This window comes from Falco cherrug, chromosome 4 (assembly GCF_023634085.1).
Source record: "Falco cherrug isolate bFalChe1 chromosome 4, bFalChe1.pri, whole genome shotgun sequence".
Lineage (NCBI taxonomy): Eukaryota > Metazoa > Chordata > Aves > Falconiformes > Falconidae > Falco > Falco cherrug.
In genome coordinates, this window is record NC_073700.1 from 52697118 (window position 1) to 52724145 (window position 27028).

The window sequence follows — 27028 nt, forward strand, 5'->3', positions numbered from 1 at the left end:
GGATAGACACTCAGTGTGTGTTCTTAACATACCTGGATGTCGAGGTATCAGATTGGAAGGTGAAAGACCAGTTATTTATTGTGATTGTTGTAGATATCTATTGATGAGCTTGCGTTTTGGTATATTCTGGATTTTCTTCAATATCTGTTGGTCTGTGGGGAGCTGTTTCTGATGATGTGGTGGGGAATGGAAAATATTTTACATGATTGCTTTCCAGTAAAAAAGGGTCTGTGGAAGACTCAGAAAAGTTTTTTGATACTCTATTTTTTTGCTAGGTTCCCCTCCACCCAAAAATATGAACATATAGACTAATCTAATTATAAAGTATCTCCCCTGTCCAAAAAAGCATAGCAGTTATTAAATCCAGGGCATTAATGCAGTAGTCATTTGAAGTTTCTGCTGTTGTAGATCCTGTGCTGAAACACCGTGAGAACATTATAAAAAGGAGAGGCAGTGCTGTTATGGCGTGGGTGATAATATTGACAGTCTTGTTCAGAAAGGGTGAACTATTCTGAAGGAAATATTTGGGTGATTGGAAATGGTTACCAAATTTTGTGATTGGAAATGGTTACCAAATTTTGTGATTGGAAATGGTTACCAAATTTTGTAAGCCATCTGCAGCTATTTCCAAATCTATCTTGGATATGGACCTAAAAGGTTACAGTGAAAGTATTGGAAACCAGCGGGGGATGGGATAATTATTTATGAGTGTGTTTTAAGATCAGCTTTTATATGCTGCTAAGGATTCTTGCTTTTTTTCTTGCTCTTCTATTCTAGTTTCTCCTGGCTTTGGGGGTGTTGGTCTTGAAGAGGATCTGAAAGACGAGCTGATGAACGAAGACATACGTATCCATAGTTGGCCTTGTTCTTACTACTTGGACACCAGCAAACAATGGGTCTCTGGCAGACTCACACTGACTCCTGTTGCAATCAAATTTACAGCTGACAAGACTGGGGAGCTTTTGGTCAACTTCCATCTTTCTAGTATCGATGAGATCAAGAAGGAATCTTCAAATTTAATCTTCAGCTCCCTTACCATCTTAGAAAAGAACACCAAGCACTGGTTCGGTTCTCTGCAACCCAACAGGAATGTGGTCTTCAACATCCTTGAGCACTTCTGGAGGGAGCAGTTGCTGTCAAGCCAAGGTGCAGGAGCAGAAGCAGCAGCTTTGCAGTCAAGAAAGGGAAAAGAACTGATCGGGTTATTGACTGGCTCACAGAAACAACTGGAGGACACAGCAAAAGTGCTGCATTACCAGGGCGAGCAGTTTGATAACATCATGAGAGGGCTCAACAAGATCGAAGGGGATATGGATGTAGCAGACAGGTACAGTACTGTAGCATCCTCTGAGCTAAGCAGTGGTTGTGGGATTGTATTATTCATGCCTGAAATTTATGGGGCGGATCCACACAGGTCTTCAGGAAACTAAACTTTGACTTAGTGAAAGTTTAAGCCTGTTATGGTCTTTTGTGGATCTAGTTCTTGTTATAATACTTTTCTGTACTTCTGTCATCCCTTCTGTGTAACATTTTTTTCACCCTGGTGAAGTTCTTTGCGTATATAGCTATCCTCTTTCCTTCAAATACTTATCAAGCCCTTAGGAGTTTTAACCACAATTGGCAGAAGTGGTAGAGGTCTCCAAAATACTAACAACCTATAAGGTTTGAGAGAACAGGCAACAAATTAGGCAAAAGAGATGCAAGTTAATGTTCCCACTGAAGGAAAAGGTATGACATTCACATTTTTATTTTATGTCCTAGAATATGCCTAAGTGTGAAATACTGGAAGATGACTTTGATTAGTGTTGCGAGCCCTAGCCCAGCCTGTTTTGCTGTATCACAGCAAACACAACCACAGTTCTGCTATTCTAGTTCTTTTCAAATGAAATGTTGAATATGGCAGGTAGGCTGCTGACTTGGAGATGGTTTCCCAGAGTTATCAGGAGACAGCTGCCAGTTAATCATTAGTTCAAGTAGATTGTACTCTCTGTGCATGAAAGTTAGCTCTTGAGGCAGCTTTTTGCACACAGTGTGTGTAGTTGAGGGTTTTATATTTGTCCATTCCTTCACAAGAACTTACTTCCCAGCCACACACAGCAGTGAGGGTTGAGTCTGTGGTCCAGATGTAGTCAAGGAAATGACTGTAGAAATAGTATTTCCGTATTTGTGCTATAAAACCACACTGCTTTTAACCTTACACAGCATACTCCCTGCCTTTAGGTGTAGGTGGAATAAATCCATTTTGAGGAAAAAAATGAGCAGTGTGGAGCAGCACTGAACTGCTGAGCTCTGTCTGCAGAGTGTGGTGGTGCAAGAACTGAAGAGACAGTACTAGGCTATTTGTAGTAATCTCAGTCAGGCACTTAAGCCAGTATATTCAAAAAAATTAGCCACCACGTGCTGGCTTTAGGCAACTGTAATAAGAAATTTGGAACACATTTGAGATATTGCTTAACTTAAGCTGTTTCAGAATTTGATGTGAATAGTAAATAGTTGGTGTCTTAACCAGAATGTTATGACTTTACTATTTAATGATTAACATTCAAAGAGAGTCTTTCTATGCTATTTTGGATAATGCAGGTTGGGTTCGATAGCAGTCCAAAATAGACAGTAAAGTTAAGACTAGTATCGTAGTGTTTGAGGATATATAGCTATGAGTGTCTTCGTAGAAGCTCTGACACCTGCATTAAGAAACAAACACGATAAAGTTCAAACTAGTTGTTTTTGGAAGAAGCATCTGTTTTTAGATGGATATTGTGTCTAAAAGAAAGTGTTGATTTCACAGTGATTCTGGTGATATTCTCCATACCCTTTAATGAAAAGCCAAGATAACTGAAAGCTTCAGCAATAGCTTTTAAAGTTCTGTAGCAATAAACAATGAGTAGGAAAATAAATACCTGCTCATTGTTTTTGGAAGAGAGTTTTGTTTTGGGTTAAGATGCACTGGGAGGTATTATTTGTCTTCATGAATCTGAAAAGCTAGATGCTTTGATTTTGAAAATGGAAAAATAAAGCAAGGCATTGACAAAATGTTAGCTGAGATTCTGTTTTATCTACAGTATGAAGAGTTTGGCCAGCTTGCTGGCTAGCTAAAATGCACCCCAGAAGCCATTAGCGTAACTTTTAATTGCACTGTGCTTTTTGAGGAGTTCTAACACTTGCTTTCCTAGCATAGTTTGTGTGTGTGCAGTTGTTTGGTTTTTTTGTTTTTTTTTTCCTGATAAAGGTGCTTTCTCCCCCTGCCCAAAGTCTTCTCTTGAACTAGTGACATCTTTCTTCATGTCCTTAACCAATGTACAGAATGGTGAAGGCTGTGATTGAAGCTCATTTGATTGTTACACATTAGGTAATTCAGACTATTAACATAGGTAAATATGCTAATGTCTATTAAGACTCTTTTACTTTCTTTAGAAACTTAATGAGAAGTAACTTTGTGGATAATACTGTGCAGACCCTTTTTGCATGTATAGATTTTGTGCAAAAGGAAACTTTGGTAACGAACTTTTGTGTATGCGAATTCGAGGTTATATGAGTGACACCAGTTTGGCGGTGGTGTCTTTCATAAAGAGAACCAGGCCCGTTTATCTACTTTCATACGTTCAAAACTTTGATTATCTTTCCTGTATGTGTGGGCTTTTTTGGATTATAAATTCTGTTCTTGTGTATGCCTGGACATACAGCTGCTTTCAGTGGACCCGCATGCAGATAAGCAGAGCTGAGTCTGATGTGCTAGCAGATGTTCAAAGACTAAAAATAAACAGAAAGCCAGATTTGCTGGTTCCTTTTTAATATATTACTACTAGAGGACAAGGTACTGTGGTTGAAAATTTTCGTTTGTGTATACAGACTGGTCATACAGTTTGTTGATACAGAGGGGTGACTCCTCCATAGAACACTGGAGAGGTTGGCTGGAGCCTTTGTTAGGGCTGTGCAGCACAAAAATCTTGACTGTAAATCAGACATCACACAGCCTCCGGATATCAGTCCCTGGGGGAAGAGGGGAGGAGACGGGTGAAGGGATAAAGTGGTAAAAAAATTAAGGCTCAAAGCTATCCAGAATAAGTCACCACAATGTAAACGGAGGTTTAGACTTGTCACATTGCAGCTGCTTTTCAGTAAGTGTATGCACATTCTTTTCTCACAGTGAATGTGATGAAGCGAACCCATATTGCAGTAGGAATGTAATGACTTTTCATAGGTTAAGACACAGAAGTAAGCTGTCGTTGCCCTGAAGTACCTTGTAACTCTTCCGTACACCAAGAGAACAGAAAATGTGCTTTGCCTTCCTTAGAAATGAGATCAGGTCATTTGTTCCTGTTTAGTTACAGCAGGTAGGTTAGAGCGTGGCTTTTAATTTAGAAGATGGTGTGTGCTAGCGGAGCGTAGGGCTTTTTCAGTTGTTCTCTGTGTTGAACTTAAGTTGAACCTCATAGTTTCAGAATTCAGCCCTAAATCTATGATACTGTGCCATGTCAAATTCTGTTATTGTAGGACTTTCTGTTACATCTCCTTTGGTCTGTCTGTTGGGTTTTGGTTTTGTTGTTGTTTTTTTTTTTTTCTTTCCCCCCTTTTTTTTAAAGGCATGTCATAGCATTTTCAGAGGGCAGCAGGGAGCTCCAGAACCATTACTCATGTTGCATGCTATCTACAGAAATATCTGATGTTCCTGCTTTTGTTGAAAATGGATTCTTGGAACAATTCATTCTGCCTCTGCTACCCATGAATTCAGTGGTTGACTCCCAATATGCTTTTTCTACTTTTCCTAGCAGATGAATTTCTTTAAGTAGGTCTGTTTTGAAGCTGGTGCAGAACTTTAATGGCTAGTAAACAAAGTGTCTTCAGTTAGAACTTCCTCCTTCAGATTAGACTTTGTCTGCAGCCAAATTAAACAGGATCTTAAAATTGCAAAGTCTTCTGTAGGCACACTTTGATTCTCTCATGGAAAATAAATCATTACAAAAAGTATCTTGAGAGCAGCACTGCTGTGATGCATATTTTATCAGGCGGTACCTTTCTAAAGTAAACTTAAAAGCAAATTAAATCAAGCTGGCTCTCCAAAATAGCAATGAAGCAGTAATTCTTTGTATTTTGGTTTGGTAAGGCATGCATCTTTGGGATTTAAGTCACTAAATACAAAAAAATTTTGTAACTTCAGAAGCATCTGCTACAACTAGCATGCCAGTGGCACATGCCTAATCTCTGGATAGTCTGTAAGGTATTTGAGGCGGTGGAGGGGGGGAACCAATTCTGATCTGGGTTGAACTTCTTACAGCTTTTGTTATGTTGGTTGAGACTTAACCTCTTCCCTTCCAATAGTTAATTGAGGATCCATTGGTGCCTCCAAAGATGACTTTTCTGTTCTGCTCAGTGACTGATGGGTGGGCTGAGAAATTTCCATTTAAAATATCCTGATCAGGCTGGTCATGTGCAGGCTGAGATGCTGTGAGGTTTGTGAGATGCTTGCAGTCAGCACGCTGCTGTTTTCCAGTGAGGACTGGGCAGGGTTGTTTGAGCAGTGGATGTTTGATCAGAGGGTTGATTTGCTCTTCCTGGGCCTCCCTGCAACGGGGAGCGAGCTGCTTTGGCTCAGGTGAGGTGGGCACCAGAGGCTGCTGGTGGGTGAGAGAGGAGGTGGCTGGTTGCACAGTGGAAGGGAGAGTGGGATGTGAAATTACTGTTGGCTGTGCAGGGAGATATAGTTTGTCCCAAAAGCTCTTGCCAGCCACTGAGGCTGAGTCATCCTGAAATACAGGATAGCAGGATGGGTTTGGGTGATGGGCAGGGGATGAGAAGAGAGTGGGAGAAACAGAGCGTAATAGGTGTTGACTGCAGCTCTGCCTTTAACTCCTTTCTAGACTTGGAGATGGATGCTAACAGGCAGCATAGCATGTGGAAAATAAAACCGAAACTACTACTGTTCTTCTCATTCCTTTTTTTTTTTTTTGTGTGTGTGGAAATAGTGGTGAGGCTTAGATGCAAAGAGATCTGTGGTCATCATCCTTTCTTGGGAGAGGACCCCAGAAAAGGGGAAAGGGCTAAGCTGTTAGAAAATACAACAGAAGGATTGTGTCCTCCATGTCATTGATTCCTCCTAACAGTGTGTTACATCTTTCTTGCCTGCAGCTGATAGACCTAGGTACCTGTTAGGTGTATCTTACTTCTTGCTTAGAAATAAAGGGCTTGACTCCCTGTGTTATATCTGGCTATATAGCAGTCGTCTTTGGGAGCAGTTCCTTAATTCCTCCATAAATTAAGACCAGTTACCTTTAAGCTAAGGCACCAGTTTGCCAGCAAGGGGGCCTGTCTCCTTCGGGATCTGCACCAACACTGATGGAGAGGCAGATGCTGGATGACAGTTGGACAGTCGCTGCTGGGCTTTTCAGCCTCCATCTTGCGCTCATAGTGGTTTTACTGGCAATGGGGATTTGGGATTGGGGGCAAAGCGGAAGGTGGCATCCGACTATGAGGCTGAGGTATAAAGTAGCAGAAAAAGGCAGTGGTGGTGATGGCCAAGTGTAGAAGCATTGAGGTAAAAGGCAGTGTTAGCTGAAGAACATATGGGTGTAAATTGGCCTGAATAAATCCAGTTGGAAGTTGAATCTCTTACATCAGAACAGTGATGTTCTGGGACCACTTTCCAACGTGTTAGCAAATGAAGAAAAGCTGTTTTTTAGAACGGGTGGATCCTGTTAAGCTCTGAATAGGTTTGAGGATGGATCCTGTTAAGCTGTGAATAGGTTTGAGGAGCTAAATATCAGAGGGCTGGAGTCAGTATTAGGAAATCTTTGTGTCTGTGGTAATTTGCTTTGAACTGGTGGGGGTAGCATGACCCTCCTACTGGCTTTCACTCTTCTAACACTGTCTTGTTCTCTCCTAGGTTGTTGACTGAGCTCGAATCTCCTTCTTTGTGGTCGTTTAGCAGCAAGCTCTGGAAAGCGCTTTTGGAAATCAAGCCAAAGGAAACTGCCACAGTTTCCGATTCGAAGAACCAGGAAGAAATCTTAATTAGAATTCCAGTTATTATCACCCACAGAACAGACTCAAATGTCAAGCCAGGAAAACTCACGCTCTTTGCTTCTGGCCTGGAAATCAGTGACTGCAATTCTCAGGTCATTCACAGATTTGAATCAAAGGATGTCGATGATATCAGAGTTCATACGCCATATGAAATCAGTGTCCGACAGAGATTTATTGGGAAGCCTGACACCTCTTACCGGCTCTTGTCAGCAAAAATGCCAGAAGCAATCCCCATCTTGGAGATGCAGTTTAGCAAGAAGATGCAGTTTTTAGAAGATGCCCTAGGGTTTGTTGGTGCCCAGAAGTCTCCTCAGGTAGATTTGGGGACCTCCGTTTGGCAAGCAGGTATGTGACAGGCAAAGCAATCTGTCTGTAAGCAATAACACTAGCACCAAAAGTTTCCAAGTGGTTTTCAAACTCAGAACAGTGTAGGATATTTACAAGCAGATTCTCTCCTCAGTGCCCCAATGGCGAGACCATGCTGATGATAGAATGCAAGAAAGAACTGGTAGGTGACTTCAGACCCTCTTGCTAAGAGGGAGAGATGACAGAAGTGTGTGGCCCTGTTTTAGTCTAGTTGGATTTACTTTCTCCCAACTACATTAGCAAAACTTGTGACTGTAGAAGCTGAAGCTGAGTGTCCCTCAGGAGCCTGACAGCTGAAACATGCCAAGCCCTCTTTAACATTGTGCTCTCAGCTGGTGTTGTCACTACCTCCACACCACTTTTTGAAAGGATTAGCTTAATCTGAGTTTCAGCTACTGGCCTGTGCTTTAACTACAGTGTAATTCTTTTTCTGGTGGTCACCAATTCAGTATTGCTCCCGTCTGTGGGGAAGGGTCATTAGAAAGCCATTCTTCTCTCCTGACTGCGTGCTTCAGAGACCTCTGTAATTCCTGTTTTTCCTTTGTCAGTTCACAGCTGGAAGCGTATCTATATTAAACCTGTTGTTGAGTTAACTGTAGAAAGTTTCAAACAAATTTCAAGTCTGGCAAGTTTTTAAATGGTAAATGGGATAAACATAATGTTAATTTTCATATCTTAGAAAATAGAATTTTATCATTTGAGATGTTCACGTGTTTGGATTTAGGAGATTGTAGGTCTTGGATCAGGTGAATGCATAGTTTAATTGTTATAAGAAAACACAACAGAGACTGACACCCTTTTCACAACAACAAGAATGACATTCCTTATTATTGTTACTACTACTGAAATTCCAGAGGGTTAGTTTTCTTCTTTTTTTGTAATCCAGCTCTGGATTTGTTTTGAAAGCTGATGATTTTTTTGTCTTAGGAATTTATTTCTATAACATAACTGAATCCTCTTTTTCTTCCTAGTTGTTAGTGACAAAAGAACAAATCTGTGGATGGATTTGTGGCCAGTATATGAAAAACAAATAGAAAGATGATACAATAAAACAATAGATAAACCTATTTCTGTGTACCAGGCTAAAACTGGACTTCAGCAGGGAGGATAATGTCCTCTTGTTGAGGAGTCATCAAGGGCCATAGCTTGGAAAAGCTTGTTAATTTTTAAGGAAGTAAGTCTTGGGCATCTGGCACCAAAATGTCAGCACAACAACTTAGAGGAAAAACAACCTGCTGGTTTCTTAAGCACTGAGTTATTCCAGCAAATTGGTGTTCAGTTCCTGATGGTCTTAAGGCTGGTTACATAAAATAATTGGTTATACAGCCCTACTGTGCTTAATTTCCTACTGCTTTGCTCTGTTTGCATCTGAGTCAGTGAGTCAAGGATATTGCTCTCCTACCCCCACCTGCATTTTGACTGTTTAATTTGGAAATGTCAGTAAAGAAAACTGGAGGTTATGGAAATCCTGACTTCTCCAGCTCCACCAAACCCCTTGTTTGTTCCTTCCCCGGGGTCTGTCACCGCCTGCCTTCAGTCACGAGATGGCAGTCACGGACTGCGCTGCGACCTCTGCGGTTTTTCCATGGCTGCTCACATGGTGGAAATACTGATTTTTAGTTTTTTCTTTCCCTCCCACCCCCTCCTAAAAGCTGGAGGGGGGGGAAGTCTGTGTTATGCATGCCTGCCTCTGTGTACACATAAAATATGTGTCTCTTTTCAGATAGCGAATGTTGATTCAGAGACTTAAAAGAGAAATATCCTTGCAGCAGAGGTACCTCTGTCTCTCCAAAGTGGCTGGTAACGTTCTTTGCCCTCAGTGGTGCAGCTCAGAGATGTGAATATTTCCACAACTGTCATAGTCTCATCTGGATCCTTTCTGTTTATCCTACTTCTGCCTTAAAGTAGTGCATCTTGCACATTTGTATAAGTAAATACAAAAAACTTTGTCTTTCCTAAGAGTTTTGGCTTGATTCCACCTAGGAGAGGAATTTGTGAAGAGTTTTATGCACATCAGATTATCTGAAAGTATTTTTAGCTGCTTTGCGTGTCTTTTCTGACTATGCTTTTTTGGATCAAGCTGCACGGGTGTTTAAATGCTCAGGACAGAGCAGCAAGGTTTGTTTTGTAACAGAGGTGGTTCTGTGCTGGATCAAGCTAGTACTTCCCTAGCCAATAACATCCTCAGTAATGGTTGATAACAGCTACCCAGGATTAAAAAGTGCAAAAAATCCTATAGTGCATCTGCAATATAACAATCTACGGTAGTGCTGTCTCAGTCCTATAGCTGAAGACTGGCATTCACATTTTCTTACCCTTTGGAGATTGCTGAATTTTTCCTGCTTACCCCCTGTGACCGAATGTTCTCATTATTATGAGTTTCCAGCACTTTGTTCAGGGGTTTGGTAGCTTCTCTCCTCACGTGGTGGCAGTGAGTCTCACAGTCCAAGTGGGTGTAACACAAATGAAACAAAATTGTTTCTGCCTTTCTATTCAGTTCTCTCTCTTTTTTTTTTTTTTTTTTTTTTTTTTAATGAGAAAATTGCTGGGAAATGCTAGATCTCCTTCCTCATCCCATTCTTTTTGTGTGTCTTTCTCATGTCCTGCTCCTGTTCTTGTCCTCAGCAAAATTAATGGAGTGAAATGGATAGATTTCTTGTTTTTAATGAAATAATTAGCATATGGTGACACTCGGCTGATAAGAAACACAAAGAATCTTGTCTGGCTATTTGCTGCTGTAGGAAGGTCTGTCATTCCCTCCCCACTTTGTCCTCTGAAGGAGACCATGACAGTAATTTACCATAAGCAGCGTTTTTCAGTGCCTGTTTCTTAGCCCCTCTGAATACAAGGAGCATTTGCACAGGGTAACACTAGTACAGTGAATGACTCGCTTGTCTTAAATCTTGACATTGTCTGAGTCCAGTGACTCTCAGGCTGATAACCGAATAATTCCAGGGATTATGAATTTGCAGTAATTACTTGAGAGGGATTTAGGGTTTGGTACTTTTGGTTTAGCTTTTGTCTCCCTTTTCATGGGGAAGTAATGATATCCAAATCGGTCGGGTGTACACTGTCGGTTTGCCAGCCAGCTGGGCACCAGCTCTTCAACCTGGCAGTGAGCTCTGGCATCTGACATGATTTCTGTCCTGGTGTACGTAAGAGCTGCTGTCATTGTCCTGTGCTGGGTCAGGCCATGTGCTCACAGGTGACAGTGGTAGAACTGGCTTCCTTCTTGGTGCCTCTGTAAGTGGGAGAGCTTCAGAGCTGTCTGAAGCACCTTTGGGAGCCAAGATGTGTGTCTCGGGTGTTTAGCACCCATCTGCATCAGAAATAATAGCCTTTCCTTGCAGCATGTCCCTGCTACCCTACAGGGTAGTATCAGATACTGCAATAAGAGCTGATGCTTTAAATAAAGGACAGGTGGCATGTTACACGAGGGATTGCATCCACGCTGCTTAGCTGGGGGTGGCTGTTAGCGTCAGCGTTGCCCTTCTGTTTCTGGGGTTTGCTGACTTGACTGTTGGGCTCTGTCCCTGATCTGTCACTTAAATTCTTTAATTAAAAAGATTAAAGAGAGAAGCAGCAGCAGGTGTAGAATCTTCATTTATCCGATTGTGAGTGTGTTGCTGCTTCTTCGCTTTCTGTTCAGATGAATCACCACAGCCCAAAATGAACGCATTCTCCAAATGCTGCCTTTAATAATAAGTCATCTCTCAGCAGCCTGTCACTTCCACGTTAGGTGTTGTACGACACACAGCTGGAATCCTTTCTAGAAGAACATAGCTTAACGGGCAAGACTGGGTTATGCTTGCTTGGCCCCTTGCAAACCGCTGTAGTGCAAAAGCAGAGGTCAACCAGTTCGATACTAGCACTAGTCCTCCCTGTTGGTACAGGAGATGGCAGTCTGACCACGGGAATTTCTCTTGCAGCCACAGGACTCCTGGGAGGAGTGGTGCAGCCCGGCTCTCCAGTGGGAGGCAGAGAAGGGATGGATAATGACCAGGTTCAGCTGCAGAAGCAAGAGAAGATCTCCCAGGAAGAAGCAAAAGAGCTTAAACAGGTATAAGTTGAGATAACTTTGATAAAGAGTTGTTTCACTGTGCTTCCTAAATAACATGCATTTTCATCGTCAGAAACACAGTAATTGTCCTTAACAAAAATATTTTCACCTAAATTTAGATGAACATACATCAAAAATTAGCTAGTCAAACCTGTGATTAAAATACACTGATAACTTTATATTTGTTTTGAACAATTTTGAACAAATCGGGGATTATCAGCAAAATATGTTAAGTGATAGGATTATAACCCAAGGAAAATCCTTAGCCATAACCTGTTTTTTCTGAAGATTAAAAAGCTTAACAATTAAATAATTTTCAGCTTTTTTTGTTTTCCCTATGCTATCTTATTTTTTTTTTTTACTGAGGAGTAGCAGTTCTATTTCAGAAACATCCACAGAGCTGAACAGTGTTTTATAAACACGCAGAGGGAGCTTGTAGTTAGGAAATGAGTATGCAGTCTAGCAAAGTAATAAAGGGGAAACAGGTTGGAGATTTTATTAGGAAAAAAAATGACTTATTTAAAGTAACGCAGTCTGATATTGTTCATCTGAATGGCTCTTTAAGGAATTTCCCTCAAGCTGATGTTCAGAACTTTTAGTGAAGAATCCCTCTTTGTAGTATGTAGTTGATCTGAAACGGTGAACTAGCAGGAAAAGCGAAGCAGTATGGTTTTAGTGGGTTTTCCCATTAAAATAGGCTCACTGGTGATGATCACAGACACATCAGAAGATGTGACTGAAGATTAAAATTTACTATTTTTCTTTTTTTCTTTCCCTCTAGCATCTTATTCTTTTTGATATTCAGTCTGTAGCTTGGTGATAACATCATGTGAAGTCTTTGCTAATTCTATTGCATCTTAGCCAAGCCTGCAGTTTTCCAGTTCCCTTCTTTTATTTTATCATTGGGAATTAGAATAAAGCAACCTCTGTTAGCTTGAGTGCGTTTGAGAGTCACAAGCACTTAGCAGTGACTTGAGTGGCTAAAAATGAAAACTTCTTGCAGGAAGAATATCTTTATTAAAATTAACCGAAAGACAGTTGAGTAAGTGAGAGTTTTTAACCTTTGCAGAAGGTTAACTTCAGAAATGTCTGAAACTCTGTGCTGGATGGTAGACTTGAAACAGTGTTAAATGGCCATTGTTATTTAAAACAAAACAAAACACTTTCAAGATTAACTAGAACTCAAAAGACAATTCTGGTATTTATACCACACCAAGCCAAGCAAGCCAAGAATTTTTAAGTCAGTTAATGATTTGGGGTGAGCTTGTGGGATAGTGTGGGTGGGGAGAGGATCTGAATGGCAAACTGACAGGCCATGGATGGGTCTGATTTCCCCACCCCCAATAATTGCTGAGCACCTGTTCTGTGAGAGTCAAGTCTCTTTTCATGATTCCAGTCATTAATAATTTTAAGCTACATGCCATAATTCCTATAAAAACTCCCGTTCCTTTTCTTTACTAGGAGTCACCTCATAAACATGCAATTTTAGAGCAAAACTTGCTTCTGTGACCAAAACATAATCAAGATCTTTTGACTGAAATTTTATTTGGGCTTTTTAAAAAACAAAATGGACTATTCACTATTTAATCAATCTTTCTTCTTCTCCTCTTTTAAAGAGCTTATCTCCATGATCTATCATTTCATCAAAAAATAAGCATTTTCTGAAGCAGTGTTGACCTTTTGCAAGATTTTAAGGGAGTGTATTTCTCAGCTGTAGTTGTACAAATAGCAGCAATCTGTTTTCATGCATGGATACGCTTTGTACAGCTGTTATGTATTCAGAAGGGCTAGTTGTTCCTTCCTTAAATGTCATTTTTTTCAGCGCTATAATTCTGCTTTGAAGCCAGACCCAAAAAACCTAAATACAATATGAAGGGTTGTTGGTCACAGACAGCTATTGAAGAGGCGTTTTGCCACACATTGCAAAAAAGACTTACTAGGAATTGCTTCCCCAGCGCTGGTTCTTGACAGTTGAACACTGGACTTTGTTGGTGCTTGATATTTCCAAACCAGTTGGCTGTGACAGGGGAAGTGGAGGAAACATAGTACGGGGGGTTCATCTTCCAACAAGTCTTGTGAATGGGGAATGAAGCCTCTCATCTTGTACAGACTGGTGTCTGTCCACCTCTTCACAGGAGCTGACCAAACACTGCTTTTTCTCATTTCTCTAAAGTGCAAAGCAGAGCGAAATAGCTCAGGATCTTTTGTTTCTGTTAGGAAAGAACATAGTAAGGCTTAGAGGGGAAGTGTAAAGGTGTGGAAGTGAAGGAAAGCATGACTGCAGGGAGAGTTCCTACCAGTAGGAGTGGGTTTGAATAGTATGGAGGTTGGGGATGTGTTCTAATGGGGTTCAAGGGCAGCATCATGGTTGATGCCATACAAAGTCTTATGGGTATTGAACCTCTGGAAGCATCTAGGCAAAGATCTTGAAACTACGTCTGAGCAAGGTGCTTATCTAAGGTATTTCAAGACTTTTTATAAGTTTGTATTTTCCCCATGCAGTCATTTTATAGTTTGGAAGCAGGTTAAGTTCATAAGTAGAAAGGGCAGGAAAACAGGAGATTTGTCTCATTGCAGCTGTGTGGCTTTAAGCAGTCAGGTGTGAGCTCCTTGCTGAGGTGTAGCCTGCTGCTTTGCCTTTTTTTTTTTTTTTTTTTTTTTTTTTTTTTGCTTTCTCCGAATGTGTCTTATTGTACAAGGGCTTGCCTTTCATTGATGCATTTGCTCCCAGAGAGCTTCTTTGCGCTGCTTCAGTTCAACTCCCACTTTGGGAAGGAGCAGGATGATGGTTAATCACGTTTGCAAAGCATTTATAGAGTAAAAGGGGAAAACGATTACAAGTGCAAAGCATTAACATGCATTGAAGTCAGGATACTTCTGGCATCAAGCTTCCACAAACGAATTAAAGGTATTTGAGGTCGTTATGTTGGTAATGACAGTGTTTTTCTGAGCAATTTCCTCTCTTGAGGAGGGTGATCTCTCATTATTTGATTAGCTGTAATGCAAGCACTTGTTTATTTGTTTTGTGGGGTTTTTTGTTTGGTTTTTTTTTTAATTAAATCACAAAACCCAGAAGAGCTCTGCTCCCTCCCCCTCATTACTTGTGATGTGGGTAAGTCCACCAGAATGTTTGAAGTTGGAAAAGAGGAATTTGTGATGAACAAATAGTTATCGCTTTTTCTCTCTCCTCAAAAACAAAGTACGTGCAGTAATAGCAATAGATGTTTTGCAACAGGAGTTGTTGAATGATATTAATTGCTTCCATTAGAGCTGGAAGCCCTGAGTGTCTGCAGTTGTGACTGGGTGCCTGAGTAAAGGACCTCACCAGGACTTCCTGAAGGGACATTTATGTTAAAAAACACAGAGTCTGTGGCAGTGTGAGCTGTGTTCCTTAGCTGTGTTACGGAGAAAGAAGCCTACGAAGTTCCTGTGGTCTCTGGCTGAGCCTCTGCCTACCGCCTTGCTGTGGCTGACATAATGGCACTGGGTATGGGAGGGGATATGACAATATTAGCTTAAGGGCTGTGGTCGAAGTGGGGTGAATTCACTAAATTTGAATTTATTTTGCCAAACCAGTGCTTTCTAATTTCTGAAACTGTTCCTGCCAAAGAACTGTTGCCCTGATATTTACTGTCTGCATATCGCATATGCCATGAAGACAGAGGCAGTATTAAAATTAATTGTGTAATGTGCGAAAAAACCCCACATCCCAGTGCATGTCTTTGTGATGTTTTGCTTCCTCAATGTCTTCTCAGGTCTAGATGGTTTAATTTCATCCTTTGCTACTTTCAGAGACTCTTCAGTGTTTTTTTACCCTTTTATCATGCCCTCATCTCAGGAAATCATAACCGTTAGGTCAGAGAAAAAGCGTTTTGTTGAGGAAGTGTTCATTCCAAGTGCTAAATACCAAATTTGCTCATAGAGTGGCCTTGTTCCATGGACTATAGCAATCAACAGGCGACAGATCTTAACAGACACGTGTAATGACCATGTCCTGGATTTGTTTTTTGTAAGGCACAATACGGGAAGAGAACTGAGGTACTTGCAACTAATGCATTGTATTTGCTTGTGTGTAACCTCTAAGTATTTAATGGCATCAAAATAAAATGTGACAGTTGAGCCTGTGGAGCTGCTTGAGTATTTTTTTGCAGTCAAGGCCAGTGGGGTGTTAGTGGCACCATGAGTGCTTAGTGTTCCCTGAGAAAGTAAATTAAATCACATTTCTGTATCAGTCCAAGAAGAAATGATGGGAGAAATCAGCCACCAAGAATAAGATGGGAAACAATGACCCTTCCATACTGTCTGAATAGCCACTGGCTCAAAAGAGCTGATGCTTTAAAAATGGTCTGCTTTTGTGTGCTTCATATACAAGGGACCTGCTCAACTTGCCTATTCCATTTTTTTTCTGTCATCAGGTTTGTGCTACAAGAGACAGCTTGATTTTCTAGAGCAAGCAGAAGCACTTTTGTTAGTGGCTGGTGTGGAGATTGAGTATTTGTACACCAAACACAACTGTAGATTGAGCAGAAGGAGCACTTTGCATAGCTACAGGCATATGCTGATAGTGGCAATACCAAAGAGGAAGTGTGTTAAAGCAACGTAAATCCATAGATTTTTGTTGCATTTGTCTCATGAGGTGTCGACAAATGTCCTTTAGTAAATTTTGTTGCAGTGGCTTAAGATGTTTCTGCTTTCTCCTGTTTCACTGCCTGTTCCTAGGTGCAGCAGGAGAGGATGTGGACAGGCCTCTATTTTCAGTGCAAGTTCACTCAGTCTCTCATGTGGGTTTGAGCTTATAATGGGACTATGAATTGGAATGTTTTAGGTGGTGTCCCTGCTTCTTGCTCACCTGCAATATGTTCAGCACAGAGGTGAAGCACCGTATTAAATCATTGCAAGTTGTTACTGTCAGAACCTCCGCACCCTGGTTCAGAGTAGTGCAAATGACTGCTCTTTGTTTCCTAGTAACAGGTGAATTTGGCTGGGGAAGCTGCCTTCAAGAGCCGTTTCTGGTTACATGTGCTCTGCTTCAGCAGTCAGACCTCAGTTGCACAGGGGTGATAGACTGGATCTTAGGAAGGATTTCAGGGAGTTCAAGCTACAGTTGGTAATGCTTCCTGCACAGTGGCACTTGCTGTATCTTATTTTTGCTGCTGGATACTCAGTGTGTTGAGACGTAGATCATATTTCACAAGCTTTAACTAAAATGCACAATTATGATGGCATCTCAGGACCCAAACCAAACAGCGGTCTCCATTGCAAGATCTTTAGGATACAATTTCTTTTTGTACAGTGCCTGACACTGAATTTAGGTCTTCAGGTGTTGTGACAAAATGATGAAGCAATAGGGCCAAGTACGGAGCAGGTTCATGGGCTTGGAGTCCTCTCCTCTCATTCCAATTGTGTCTGTGTTGTGACTGTCTCCAGTTAAGCTGGTTGCTCGGCTCTCACTTGAGCCAAAGCAGAGAGGAGTGGGCAGCGCATGAATGCCTCCTTAAGCAGGTACATAAAATAGAGCAGATGAATCGTGGCTTACACTGCAGTGTGTTGTCTAGGTCTCTGTAGTTCACACAAGAACTTGGGGTGCATACTTTGGATGGACACCTTCTCCCAGCAAGGCCCAAGCCTGCTGTAGTTGAACACTTGACATGGGGCAGATTTGGAGAGCAGCAACAAAGTTGCTTCCTTGTTTTTTACAAAGAGAACTCTGTGCGTGGGAATATTAGGTAACTTGCCCGAAGTTGCACAGAAAATCTGTGGCAGAGCCACGAGGATAAATCAGACTTTCCAAATTATAATCCAGCGGCATAAATCTGAGACTCTCATGTCTTCGTGTGAGATTGACCAGTGCCTGAGGAAATGTGCCTTCAAAATGTGGCTTTGATGGACTCATACCTGCTGTTTGGCTTTGTGTAACAGATAGAGTTTCACACTGAATTTTCATGTCTTGGTTTGCTGTCCAAATTACGTGCTGGCACAAAAGGCACTGTTGCTCTGAGCAGCTGACAGAACTGGAGCAGTGATAACTAGACATCTTGCCATCATTTTGCTTTACAAAAATAGTGACCAGCTTTGGCCAGACTTCAGATTCGAGTAACTCTTTCCAGCAAGCTCTGTGGGCTGTGCTGGAAAAGCGTCTTAACCATTTCAGGTCCCACCGGATCAAGTAGCAGCACTCAACTTGAACCGTTGAAGATACTGACAGACAAAGGGTTAAGGGATTTATTACCAGACTCTAAGGCAAAGAGAATTATCAGATGAAAGGGAGCCGCTTGTGTTTTATTATTGTGTGTGAGTAACCACACAGTCATGCCTGCTGCGTTTCAAGGCAGAGCCTAATTGGCAGGTGAACTGAGCAGGGCCCTGTAACTGACTGAGTTTCCATTTTACAGCTTTCATATTTTAAAAGCTTTTCTGTTCTCAACAATTGTGTCTCTTTCAGTATTTTAAATATTAAGTACACTCTAATGAATGAGAAGCCTATCAAAAGTAATCTGGTTTGAAACTAAAAATAAAATGTTTTTCATGTCAAACCTGAGCCTTTTTTGGCACAATTTTGATTTACAAATAAATTGAGTGCCTCTTGGTGAGGTGGGGAAGGAGGAGTGTCCCTGCTTCCTTTCTGCACTGTCTCGTGCTAGCCCCTGCTTTGCTGCATAGCCCTCTTGCAGGCTTGTGCCACGTGCCACCACATTACTTTACTTGCTTGCCTCAATGGATTTCACAAACTGAGATGTGCTGGGTGAGGACACAGCTCAGGAAAGCTGAATTTACCATGCTGCTAAGGGCACTGGGTGATAAACCTCCAAAAAAGTGTGTGCCTTGCTGCAGCAGAAGGTGCAGGTTTTGAGTGGCCAGGGGGACCGTTCTGGAGCATGTGTCAAGCCATGATCTGGGAAGTGTTGGCAGCTGCTGCTGCTGCTCTTGTTCTGCTGTGCCAAGAAGACAAATTTTGGGATGTGCGTGGATAAAACCTTTTAAACTTGCTGAAAAAATGTCAGTGTGGACCATCCTTAAATCATCTGCAAATGATGAAGCACATGTCTTTCACTGCCATCCTTTAGGATATATTGAAGGCGTGAGATCTCTTCTCCCGAACTAGTATAAAGAAAGTTTATTGGAGTGGAGGCTGAACCCCTGTAATCTTCTCTCAGATGAACACTGAAGCTGGCCCTGCTCTTAGTTGGGTGAAGTGGACCCAGAGACCTTCAGAGGTCTTTTCCAGTCTTGGCCATACTGTGACTTTATTAATGGTAGGAGTCATTTCATGTAGCACTGGCTACTTTATTTTGTGTTTTTATATGTATGTTTGCGTATAAAAAGTATACGCAGAAGAAACTCAAAGGAAGAACTGAGGGGGAGCCACCTCTGAACTTTCCATTTCCAAGTCATAAAGTTACTTCCTCAGGAAAGGCAAGACCTTATTTCAGATGCATGTCCTGAGTCATACACACCATGCATCTGATCATGTAATTTTTCTTTTTGGTGCATAGCCTACATGTCTACCACCTCCAGTTTGGGGAATTCAGCCTTGCTTTCCTGTTGCAGTGAAAGAACCTGAAGTGTTTCATTTGGGATAGAAACAGAGGGGGTTTTAGCTTGTAGTTTTGGTAAGAACAGAAGAAGGTAGATTAAGCTTGATCTACGGTTTGTTTTGTATTTTTGCTTTGGCAGCCAAATTGCAAAACCAGTTTTTCACACAGCCGTATTTCTAGCTGCTTGTGATTTATGGAAAGAGCTGAGAGATATTTTAAGAGATAAATCTCACTACTGTGGCTGACATCCAGCTGTAGTCAAAGCATTTTGTCTGCATAAAATTCTTCTGCCATTCCAGCTAGATACGATATTCCTCGCTGCTTTTCTTAAACCAGTAATTCGTGTAGCTGCAAACGATGGGACTGCTGTGGAATCCAGCTCCGCATGTGGATAAAAAGGCTGCTGATGTTTCACAGCAGCTTGCTGATTATATATATTCTGAAAGGAAAAGAGAGTTTGCTAGTTGTTACAAAAAAATATATAATAAAATTAAACACATATAGACTACAATTATTTTCCCCTTTTTTACCAAAAGCCACAGATTTATTTTGTTAGACAGGCTGCAGTTCTGGTATCTTCGGTAGCATTACCCAGATGCTTGTGTACCACAGCAGTTGATGTGGTATAGTGCTGGGGTAATTTGCTTTTGTGGAGACTGTTACTGTAATTGATGGATAAACTGTTCTTATTAGCCAGGCAGTGTGAGGATATCCTCGTGGACCCATCTGTGGATGCCTAAGGAAGCAGATCATGTAGGCCAGCAGAGACAACCCCTTCGTGATCTGAAGCAACTCGGAAGCTGGATTTCCAGTTAGTATGATATGGTGCTTCCAGATCTCCCTCTGATACATCCGAGGGAAGGCAGCTCAGGCTTGCCTGTCAGGCAGGTGCTTTCACTTCATGCAACCAGGCTTATTAATAGAGTAGCCACAAGAGGGGAGAAAAGGCAGTGATGTAACTAGTGCCTGGGGCTGCTGCTAAAAGAAACTAGTGTTACAGAGTAAGGAATTAAGGCAGCTTTTGCTTGTGTTGTTTGGACCTCTGCTCACGGACTTGCTTGTGTGAAGTGATGAAAATTAAAGTTCAGTAGGCCCTGTAAGTCAGTGTATGGTATTGTTACGGGTGTCTCCTAGCCTTAAGAATGCATCAGCCTGGCTTTCTCCTTTCACTTTAGAGTCTTCTGCCATGTTTGGACCAGTATCTATAGGCTTTTTCAGACAGCAGGGTCTGCTCATAATCTTGCAGTAGCTCAGGGTGTTTGCTTACAGTCCCCCATACAAACAGTAATTTGCTAAGTGTGGTGTAAACTGGTTGATATGTAATATAATGCTTGCAGCCTGGAATAGAGCTGTAGCCAGTGCATCTGTTGTTTCTCATCTCGGGTACAGCCTGAGCCTCTTGGCTGCCTTGACGTCCGTTCATACCACACCACCCTCTAGTCCCTTGAAAATCATGTGTTTGGTTGCCCAAGTCTCACTTTTTCCCTTCTGCTCCATCCAATGACACTTCTTTCTTTAGTGGATTGTAGTAAAACAACATTTTCTGTCCTTTGACCTGGTCCCTGCCTAACCTTGCTACGCCTTCAGCCACGTGATCCCCTTCTGGCTTCGCACCGGCTGTGCTCTGCCTGCGCTGGCTCTCAGCGTGCACTGCTCCTCAGGACGAGCTGCTGCTCTAAGATGCAGACATACCAAGGAGATAACAACAGAGCCAGCAAAAAGCTGATGTTTACACTGATTTTTACTTCTAATTTATTCCTCCCTTGTAATTCTAACGTGTCAGATTTGAATTTTCTGGTCTTTAGTTCATTGTTTAGTTCATCTCAGTTCAGCATATCAGAGTAAGACCAGTGTCTTTTCACCAGCACGCTTCAGGGCAGACTCCAACAAATGATTTGGTCATTTAAGACAATGAAATAACTAATTGCCATTGGTCTGTCACATTTCTCAAAGAACTGGTTGATTGCTGAAAGTTCTGTCTTCTGACAGATACTAAAGAAACTGAAGGGCCTGGCCTTGGAGACAGAAGCTGAGCTGGAGAGACAGGACGAAGCTCTCGATTCCATCACTACCTCCGTAGACCGTGCGACGCTGAATATTGACAAGCAGAACCGCAGAATAAAGAAGCTAACGTAGCGCCCACAGGAGCTGGCGAGGGTGATATCATGAGGAAGATAATTGGGGAACTGCTTCTCAGGACTGTTTCTTTAATAGACACTTTGATGGAGTGGGAGGTGTTTGCAATACTGTCTGGAATATGATGCTTCTGTTGTCGAGTTCCTGAGGGTTTTGAAAGTGTTTCCAGGCTTGGATGATGTTTGAAGGCTGTTTTTAGGATTAAAAAGTCCAAGACACTTAATTGTGGTGAAACAATGATAGTGGATTCTTTACTAGAGAAAATCTGTAAATACGAAGGGATATGATATAATCTGAATCAACTTTTATGTGCTTTTTGATGTTGCTGCTGTTGAAAGTTGGGGGGATTGGTTTTTTTTTGTTTTTTGTACTGCAACAGAGAAGTGAAGGAAAAATGAACTGCATATGAGACTACTTTAGATGATTACAGCCTATTAATTCTTTCTCAAGGTCTTTCTTTAAAATAGTTAATAGCTGGACTAAGGGCCAGATGTCCAACTGCAAGTCACTGAGTCTTTTTTTTCTAAGTTAATGCTGAGGTGAGCAAATGATGGTGATAAAACCTTGTGTTCCCTGAGCAAATAGTTTTAATAGGTTTCAATCATGCTTTTAATGTGCCCAGAAATTTTATAAGAGTTACAAAGACTTAGTGGCCATAGCTGACTGTTGCCATGTCCTGAGAAATCAGGAGAAGAAGGTTAGTTCATGTGCCTGTATTGGTTTGGTAGAGACAGCTACTTACTGAGCAGTGCTTTTTTTCTTTTTTTTTTTTTTGAAACTCGATAAATGTTTTGCTTACTTAAGAGTAAGTACACTTCTAAATGTTAAGTATTGAAGTTAAATACATGTTTCTGCTTTCCAAAAAGGGACTGCTGATCTTTGATGATCATCTACATGCTTCTCTGTGTGTTACTTTTCCCCTTTTAACTGCACTTATAGTGAGGAAATTTGTTTTGGAGTAGAGAAAGTGATTTTCTTCATGAGTGAACTTAGTTCTTGGAGTTCACTGTATCCATCACTTGCACACAGTGGTTTTATATTTTTGGTAATAGCCTGACATGGGATGCAGTGTCCTCGGAGTATCATGGACATAGCGTTCACTTAGTGTGGTCCCTAAGTACTGTGTTGGATCTGGGCTGCCCCATCTCTGATGGAAGTTAGTGGAAGGTCTCTTGTCCCTTTGTTTCTCAGTCCTTAATTTCCCAAGGATCTCCCTACTGTTTGTCTTCGACTCTCTAAATGGGAACTTCACAAGCTGTGCAGAGCTTCATGTGGTTTTTGTGTGTCTACTCCAGATTCACAGGCTGAGTGGCCTGTGGTCAGAGCTGTAGACATCTGGATGACATTTGGTAGTCGTCGTACATCCGTCTAATGTGGCTTTTATTCATTTGCACTGACTGATGGTGAAGCATTTCAAGACTTCTTGTAGACATGTATTTCTAAAATAAACATGAATACCGTCAATTGTTATTTTATAGGTTTTATTGAGCTTACAATTGGCTCCATCAAAACTATAGGACAGTGGAGGCCTTTCCCCCTCCTAAATTACTTGATACTATATAGGAGAGATTCCAGGTAATCCATATATCTATTGCGTGTGGCAGAGAACTCACATTTCATCAATTCCTACGATTTACCAGCTATTTTAGTTGAAAGTAGCTGTTGTAATACGTCTTTTTTTTTTTTTTTAAAGTGTTTTTGTATTAAAAAATCCTTCTTGTATTGCTTTCAAATACAACACTTCTGGTGCAATATTTTTAACTAGTGAAGCTTTGAACTGTTTATTCCACTGATAGCTGATGTGAAATTTTCCTGTTTCAGAGTAATTCAGCCTACCTTTTAAAGAAAGGTGCAGTAAATCACCTAGAGTATGCTGTTTTCAAGATCTTACTCTACCTTGGTTTGCATTACTTCATATTAGTTCATTAGTACTGGAGTAAAGTGTACTTCTGCACTGCAAATTCTTGATTTACAATCCAAGTTGTTACTGGCATGCGCTTTACCTACTTGCTGAATATGGTGATTATATATACATACACTGTGTACTGTGAAATAAAATACTGTCTGGGGTTCTTTTGTCTTCGGTACCCAAATCACTGTTGTTTTACTGTGAAAGGAAGGTATGTTTACAAAACTAATTATTTCGTGAATTTAAAAGTACACTTTGCACAAAATGTACATTAACTGAACCTGGTGCTGACTGGGAATGGATCTCTGAACTGAATTAGTCCCAACCAGGATTGCCAAAAGAAAATACTAATTAGTTGTCATTTAGTTTAACATTCTTTGTGCCATACTTTTTATTGTTGTGGTTTTTAGCACTAGCTGTTGCATCTGATTCAGTATTTTGTGGTTTGTGTTAGTCCAACTTATCCACGCTAAAGCAAAAAATTGTAATATTGTTGTAAGAAGTGACCCATTCTAGAGCTGTGCATTAGCTGAATTTCATGTGCTCAGAGGACTTTCAATCTGTAATTACTTCTTATTAAATATCTTGAAATAGTGATGTTCTCTCTTGCATTCACTTGACTGAGAAGTTACAGTAAAAACAGTATCCACCTGCTTGTTGTACTGTGGAACAGATTTTAACGTGGCATTTCTTGTAAGACTGGGGTTTAGGATAGGGTTGGTTTTTTTTTTCTAATGGAAAAAAAAGGAAAATATTAGCAGGTGAAATATTATCAATGTGAGTGTCAGCTATTCTCAGCTGGACAATGAAGTGGGTGAATGTCAGCACGGTGTACGTGGCAGCTGGTACTGTCCTGGAGACTGCGGCATGGGAGCTGCTCCAGCTCTCAGAGAGTGGACTAAGAACTGCTTGGACATGTCACAATTTGAATGGCCTCTGGTACACAGGTATAAAGATTTTAGTCTGATCCAAGCTTCTCTTAGTAATAATCCAGCTTCTGATATTGCCAAAGGTGCTTAGAGCCTCCTGAGTTCCCTTCTAGCTTAAACCCAAGTGCTGTTTTATTCCAAATGATAGCGCAGATCTGGACCAGTGCTCCATGGGGAAGATGCAGCAGGTAACACGTGTCACACAGTATCATTGTGCTTCGTTCTTCACTGACATAATTGTTACCTACCTGAGGCTTAGAGACATACTTCTAGGATAACTTTTGCCTTTTATACGCACAGTTTTTTAGTTCTTCTGTCTTTCACTACAGTGTGAGAAGTGGGGGGCTTTGTCATTAAGAGACATAAGGAAAAAACTGACAAAAGAGTTTCTAACCTAAAAATTAAAAACATTTTACTTGGGAAGGCTTTTCAGCTGCAAAACAGAATTAAATTGTACTGTCTCCTATGGTAGGTTTATGAGCCGTTGTATGTTCGTGGCAGTGATGAGTGAGCCTGCAATGACTGGAGCTTAAGTGTATTTCTGCATGGGAGTTTGAACGTCTCCTGTGGAATCATTGAAACGCTGGTAATAAATCTGGCACTTTACAGTCCTCAGACAAGTGGTATAGGGAGCTTTTTTCAGGCAATTAATTAATTTCACCAAAGCCTCATAATAGCTGTCTGTGTTTCCAGAGCCAGTGCTTTGAAACCATGCTGTGCTCTTCGCAGGAGGAAGCGGAGCAAGGCTGCTCGCAAGTGTTGCAGCCTGCTTCTGGGAAGGGCGCTGGGGAGAGAAACTGGCTGTATGTACTTTTTAATATGACAGACCGTGGCAGCAGTATCCCTTGCCTCTGCTCGCTGTGTGTGAGCAGTGTCAAACCTCAGCCTGGTAGAGGGAAAAATAATTTGGTAGCAGTCCTAGTCATGGGTTTAACAGCTGGGCTTCACCGAGTAGAGAGCGCTCGGCTCACCTACTGCCCCAGGCTCGTGTCTTTGCGACTCAGAGCTCGGCGCAGGGCTGCATGGGCTGTCCGTTGTGGACCCGGTGGCTAATGTGCTGGCTTGGGCTTTGTCCACCAGCCTTATCCCTGTGGCAGTGGCTGAGCGTGCCTTCACTCATCCCACCCAGCGAGCCAATGCTGTCGCTGGTGAGCATTTTGCCTCATCAAGGTAAATACAGTGTGTGGGGCCTGCTGCCTGCGAGCCAGGGCACACCAAAGACAAACCAAGCACCCTCGATTCAAGCTGCCTCCTGTTTGAAGTGGAAAAGTGTTTGCTTAATGGTTTAAAAGTCCATCCTGGCTTTTGTCAAGCGGTTTAATTTTAAACCAGCGGATTTTAACCCTTTTACAGTTTGGCAGCAGAGGGGTTAAAGTAGTTCAGCAACCAAAATAAGAAGCCCGAGTTCAGGATGCTGGCATTCTTTTGCTGGTTTCCTAAGAGCTTAATTAGATCATGGATCATTCAGGCTGAGTGGAATAAAAGCTGAGGAGAGCCAAATGCAAGCTATTGCCTTATAGCAGGCGATGCACCTTGACCATACCAGCCTGATGTGGCTCCTAATATGTAGTTAAGCCTTAAGCTGTCTGGTTTCCAAAAGGTGCCTGCCTGGGTGTTAGCCCTGTGCTCTGCTGCTCTGAGCTTTCCTGCTTAGCACTGTGGATTTGGTGCAGCTCAGAGAAAAAAAAAACCCTATGGAGCTAGAGCTGCCCTGGTTTTGTACATGGCAGCTAAACCAGTGAACTGTAAGGATGCTCATAGGGTTGAGACAGTAAGGAAGGGGGAGAGCCTCTCAAAAGGATGGTGTCGATTTGGGTGTAGACCCTGGTTTTGCTGGTTGACAATTTATTCAGGAACTGGCAGCAAAGAATGAGCTTTGGAGGGCCGGGCTATATCAGGATGGAGGGGGGAAACAGTGTTTGAGATTTCTGAAAGAGGAAATTTGCTGTGCAGGGTGGGATGGGACTGCTGCAGAGAGGAAAAGGGAACTTTGAGGTGGAAGAGCTGTCCTTAGTCTGACCATGTTTTATTTCTGGCACTGCTGCAGGCTCTCAGCCATACGTATTGCTTGGGGTTTAATTTGGATCTTCTCTCTTGGAGTTCATGCTCACTTTGGTGTGCTCCCTTTGTATCAGCTTTTCAGAATGAGGTTCTTCTTGGTGTTTCAATTGCTTATCTGTAATGTGGCAATATCACTGTTTCTTATCTTCAGTACCCTAAAGAAGCTAATAATGAGTGTTGAACTCACTGGAACCTTCTTTGGAGGAGTGAATTGCTGGTCCCCCTGTTTCACAGGTGGTGGAATGAGAGACACTAAATTGCTGACAGATTTAAGGATCAGCCTGCAAGGAGGACTAAGCCACAAGCCATACTTAAGCCTGTGAAGCATAGGAGCAGGACCGTCTTCTAACATTCGATGAGGCTCATGAGGCTTTTCACCATTGCATAGTGTTTATTGTAGGCAGCACTTGCTGCATAGTATTTTGCTCCTAATTTAGACAACGAGTATGTATTTCAGTGAGCTTGAAACACATAACATCTGTGAGGACTGCTTTAGTCTTTTTTTGAGGACAGACCTACCTGGAAATGTTCTGATTTCTTCCATATGGCACATGCTTTTAATGCGATGCTTTGTATGGTGGTGAATGTTGTTTACAGCCATGAAGACGCAAACAGAGACAGGAGAGGGTAATTGCAGGTATGCAGCAATGCCAAGGGCTCCCTTCCGTGATGGCATCTCCATTCAGCCCTCCCTGTCTTGCCAAGCTGCTGAATGCCAGAGACTGGAAAAGGAATCCATGTTCATTGAAAGTTTCCAGGACTTGAATTCTTCTTTAGGAAATGAACCTTCTGGGCTGCATCCATTCTTTTCCTTGTAACTTCTGCATAAGAAGCAAACCACACTGCAGGCTTGCAGTTTTTTCTCTAATACACTGTATTAATCATGCGTATTTAACACAGGGTTTGGGCTCAGTTTTTGACTGGGCTTGTTGGTTATGCTGCTTGGTGGATACCGCAGGGTGTATCAGCTTTAAGTCATCTCACAGCATTCATAAAGTTGTGTAAAAATCACCGC

The 27028-nt window shown here is 41.7% G+C and overlaps 1 protein-coding gene across 5 annotated transcripts in view; it reads left to right on the top strand.

The window, feature by feature from the left end:
- The window catches only part of SNAP47 (synaptosome associated protein 47), a 31172-nt gene extending 7551 nt beyond the window's left edge, over nt 1–23621 (top strand). For 4 of the 5 annotated variants that reach the window (XM_005442327.4, XM_027809849.2, XM_055706949.1 and 1 more), the window contains exons 2-5: nt 778–1327; nt 6878–7362; nt 11313–11443; nt 20968–23621. In XM_005442327.4, coding sequence (XP_005442384.1) covers nt 831–1327; nt 6878–7362; nt 11313–11443; nt 20968–21114 — 1260 coding nt within the window. In that variant the 5' untranslated portion in view covers nt 778–830 and the 3' untranslated portion in view covers nt 21115–23621. Of the gene's footprint in view, nt 1–777; nt 1328–6877; nt 7363–11312; nt 11444–14711; nt 15563–20967 lie in introns of those variants that run through there. The other variant, XM_014282569.3, reaches the window with a different exon arrangement.
- The last annotated feature ends 3407 nt before the right edge of the window (nt 23622–27028 follow it).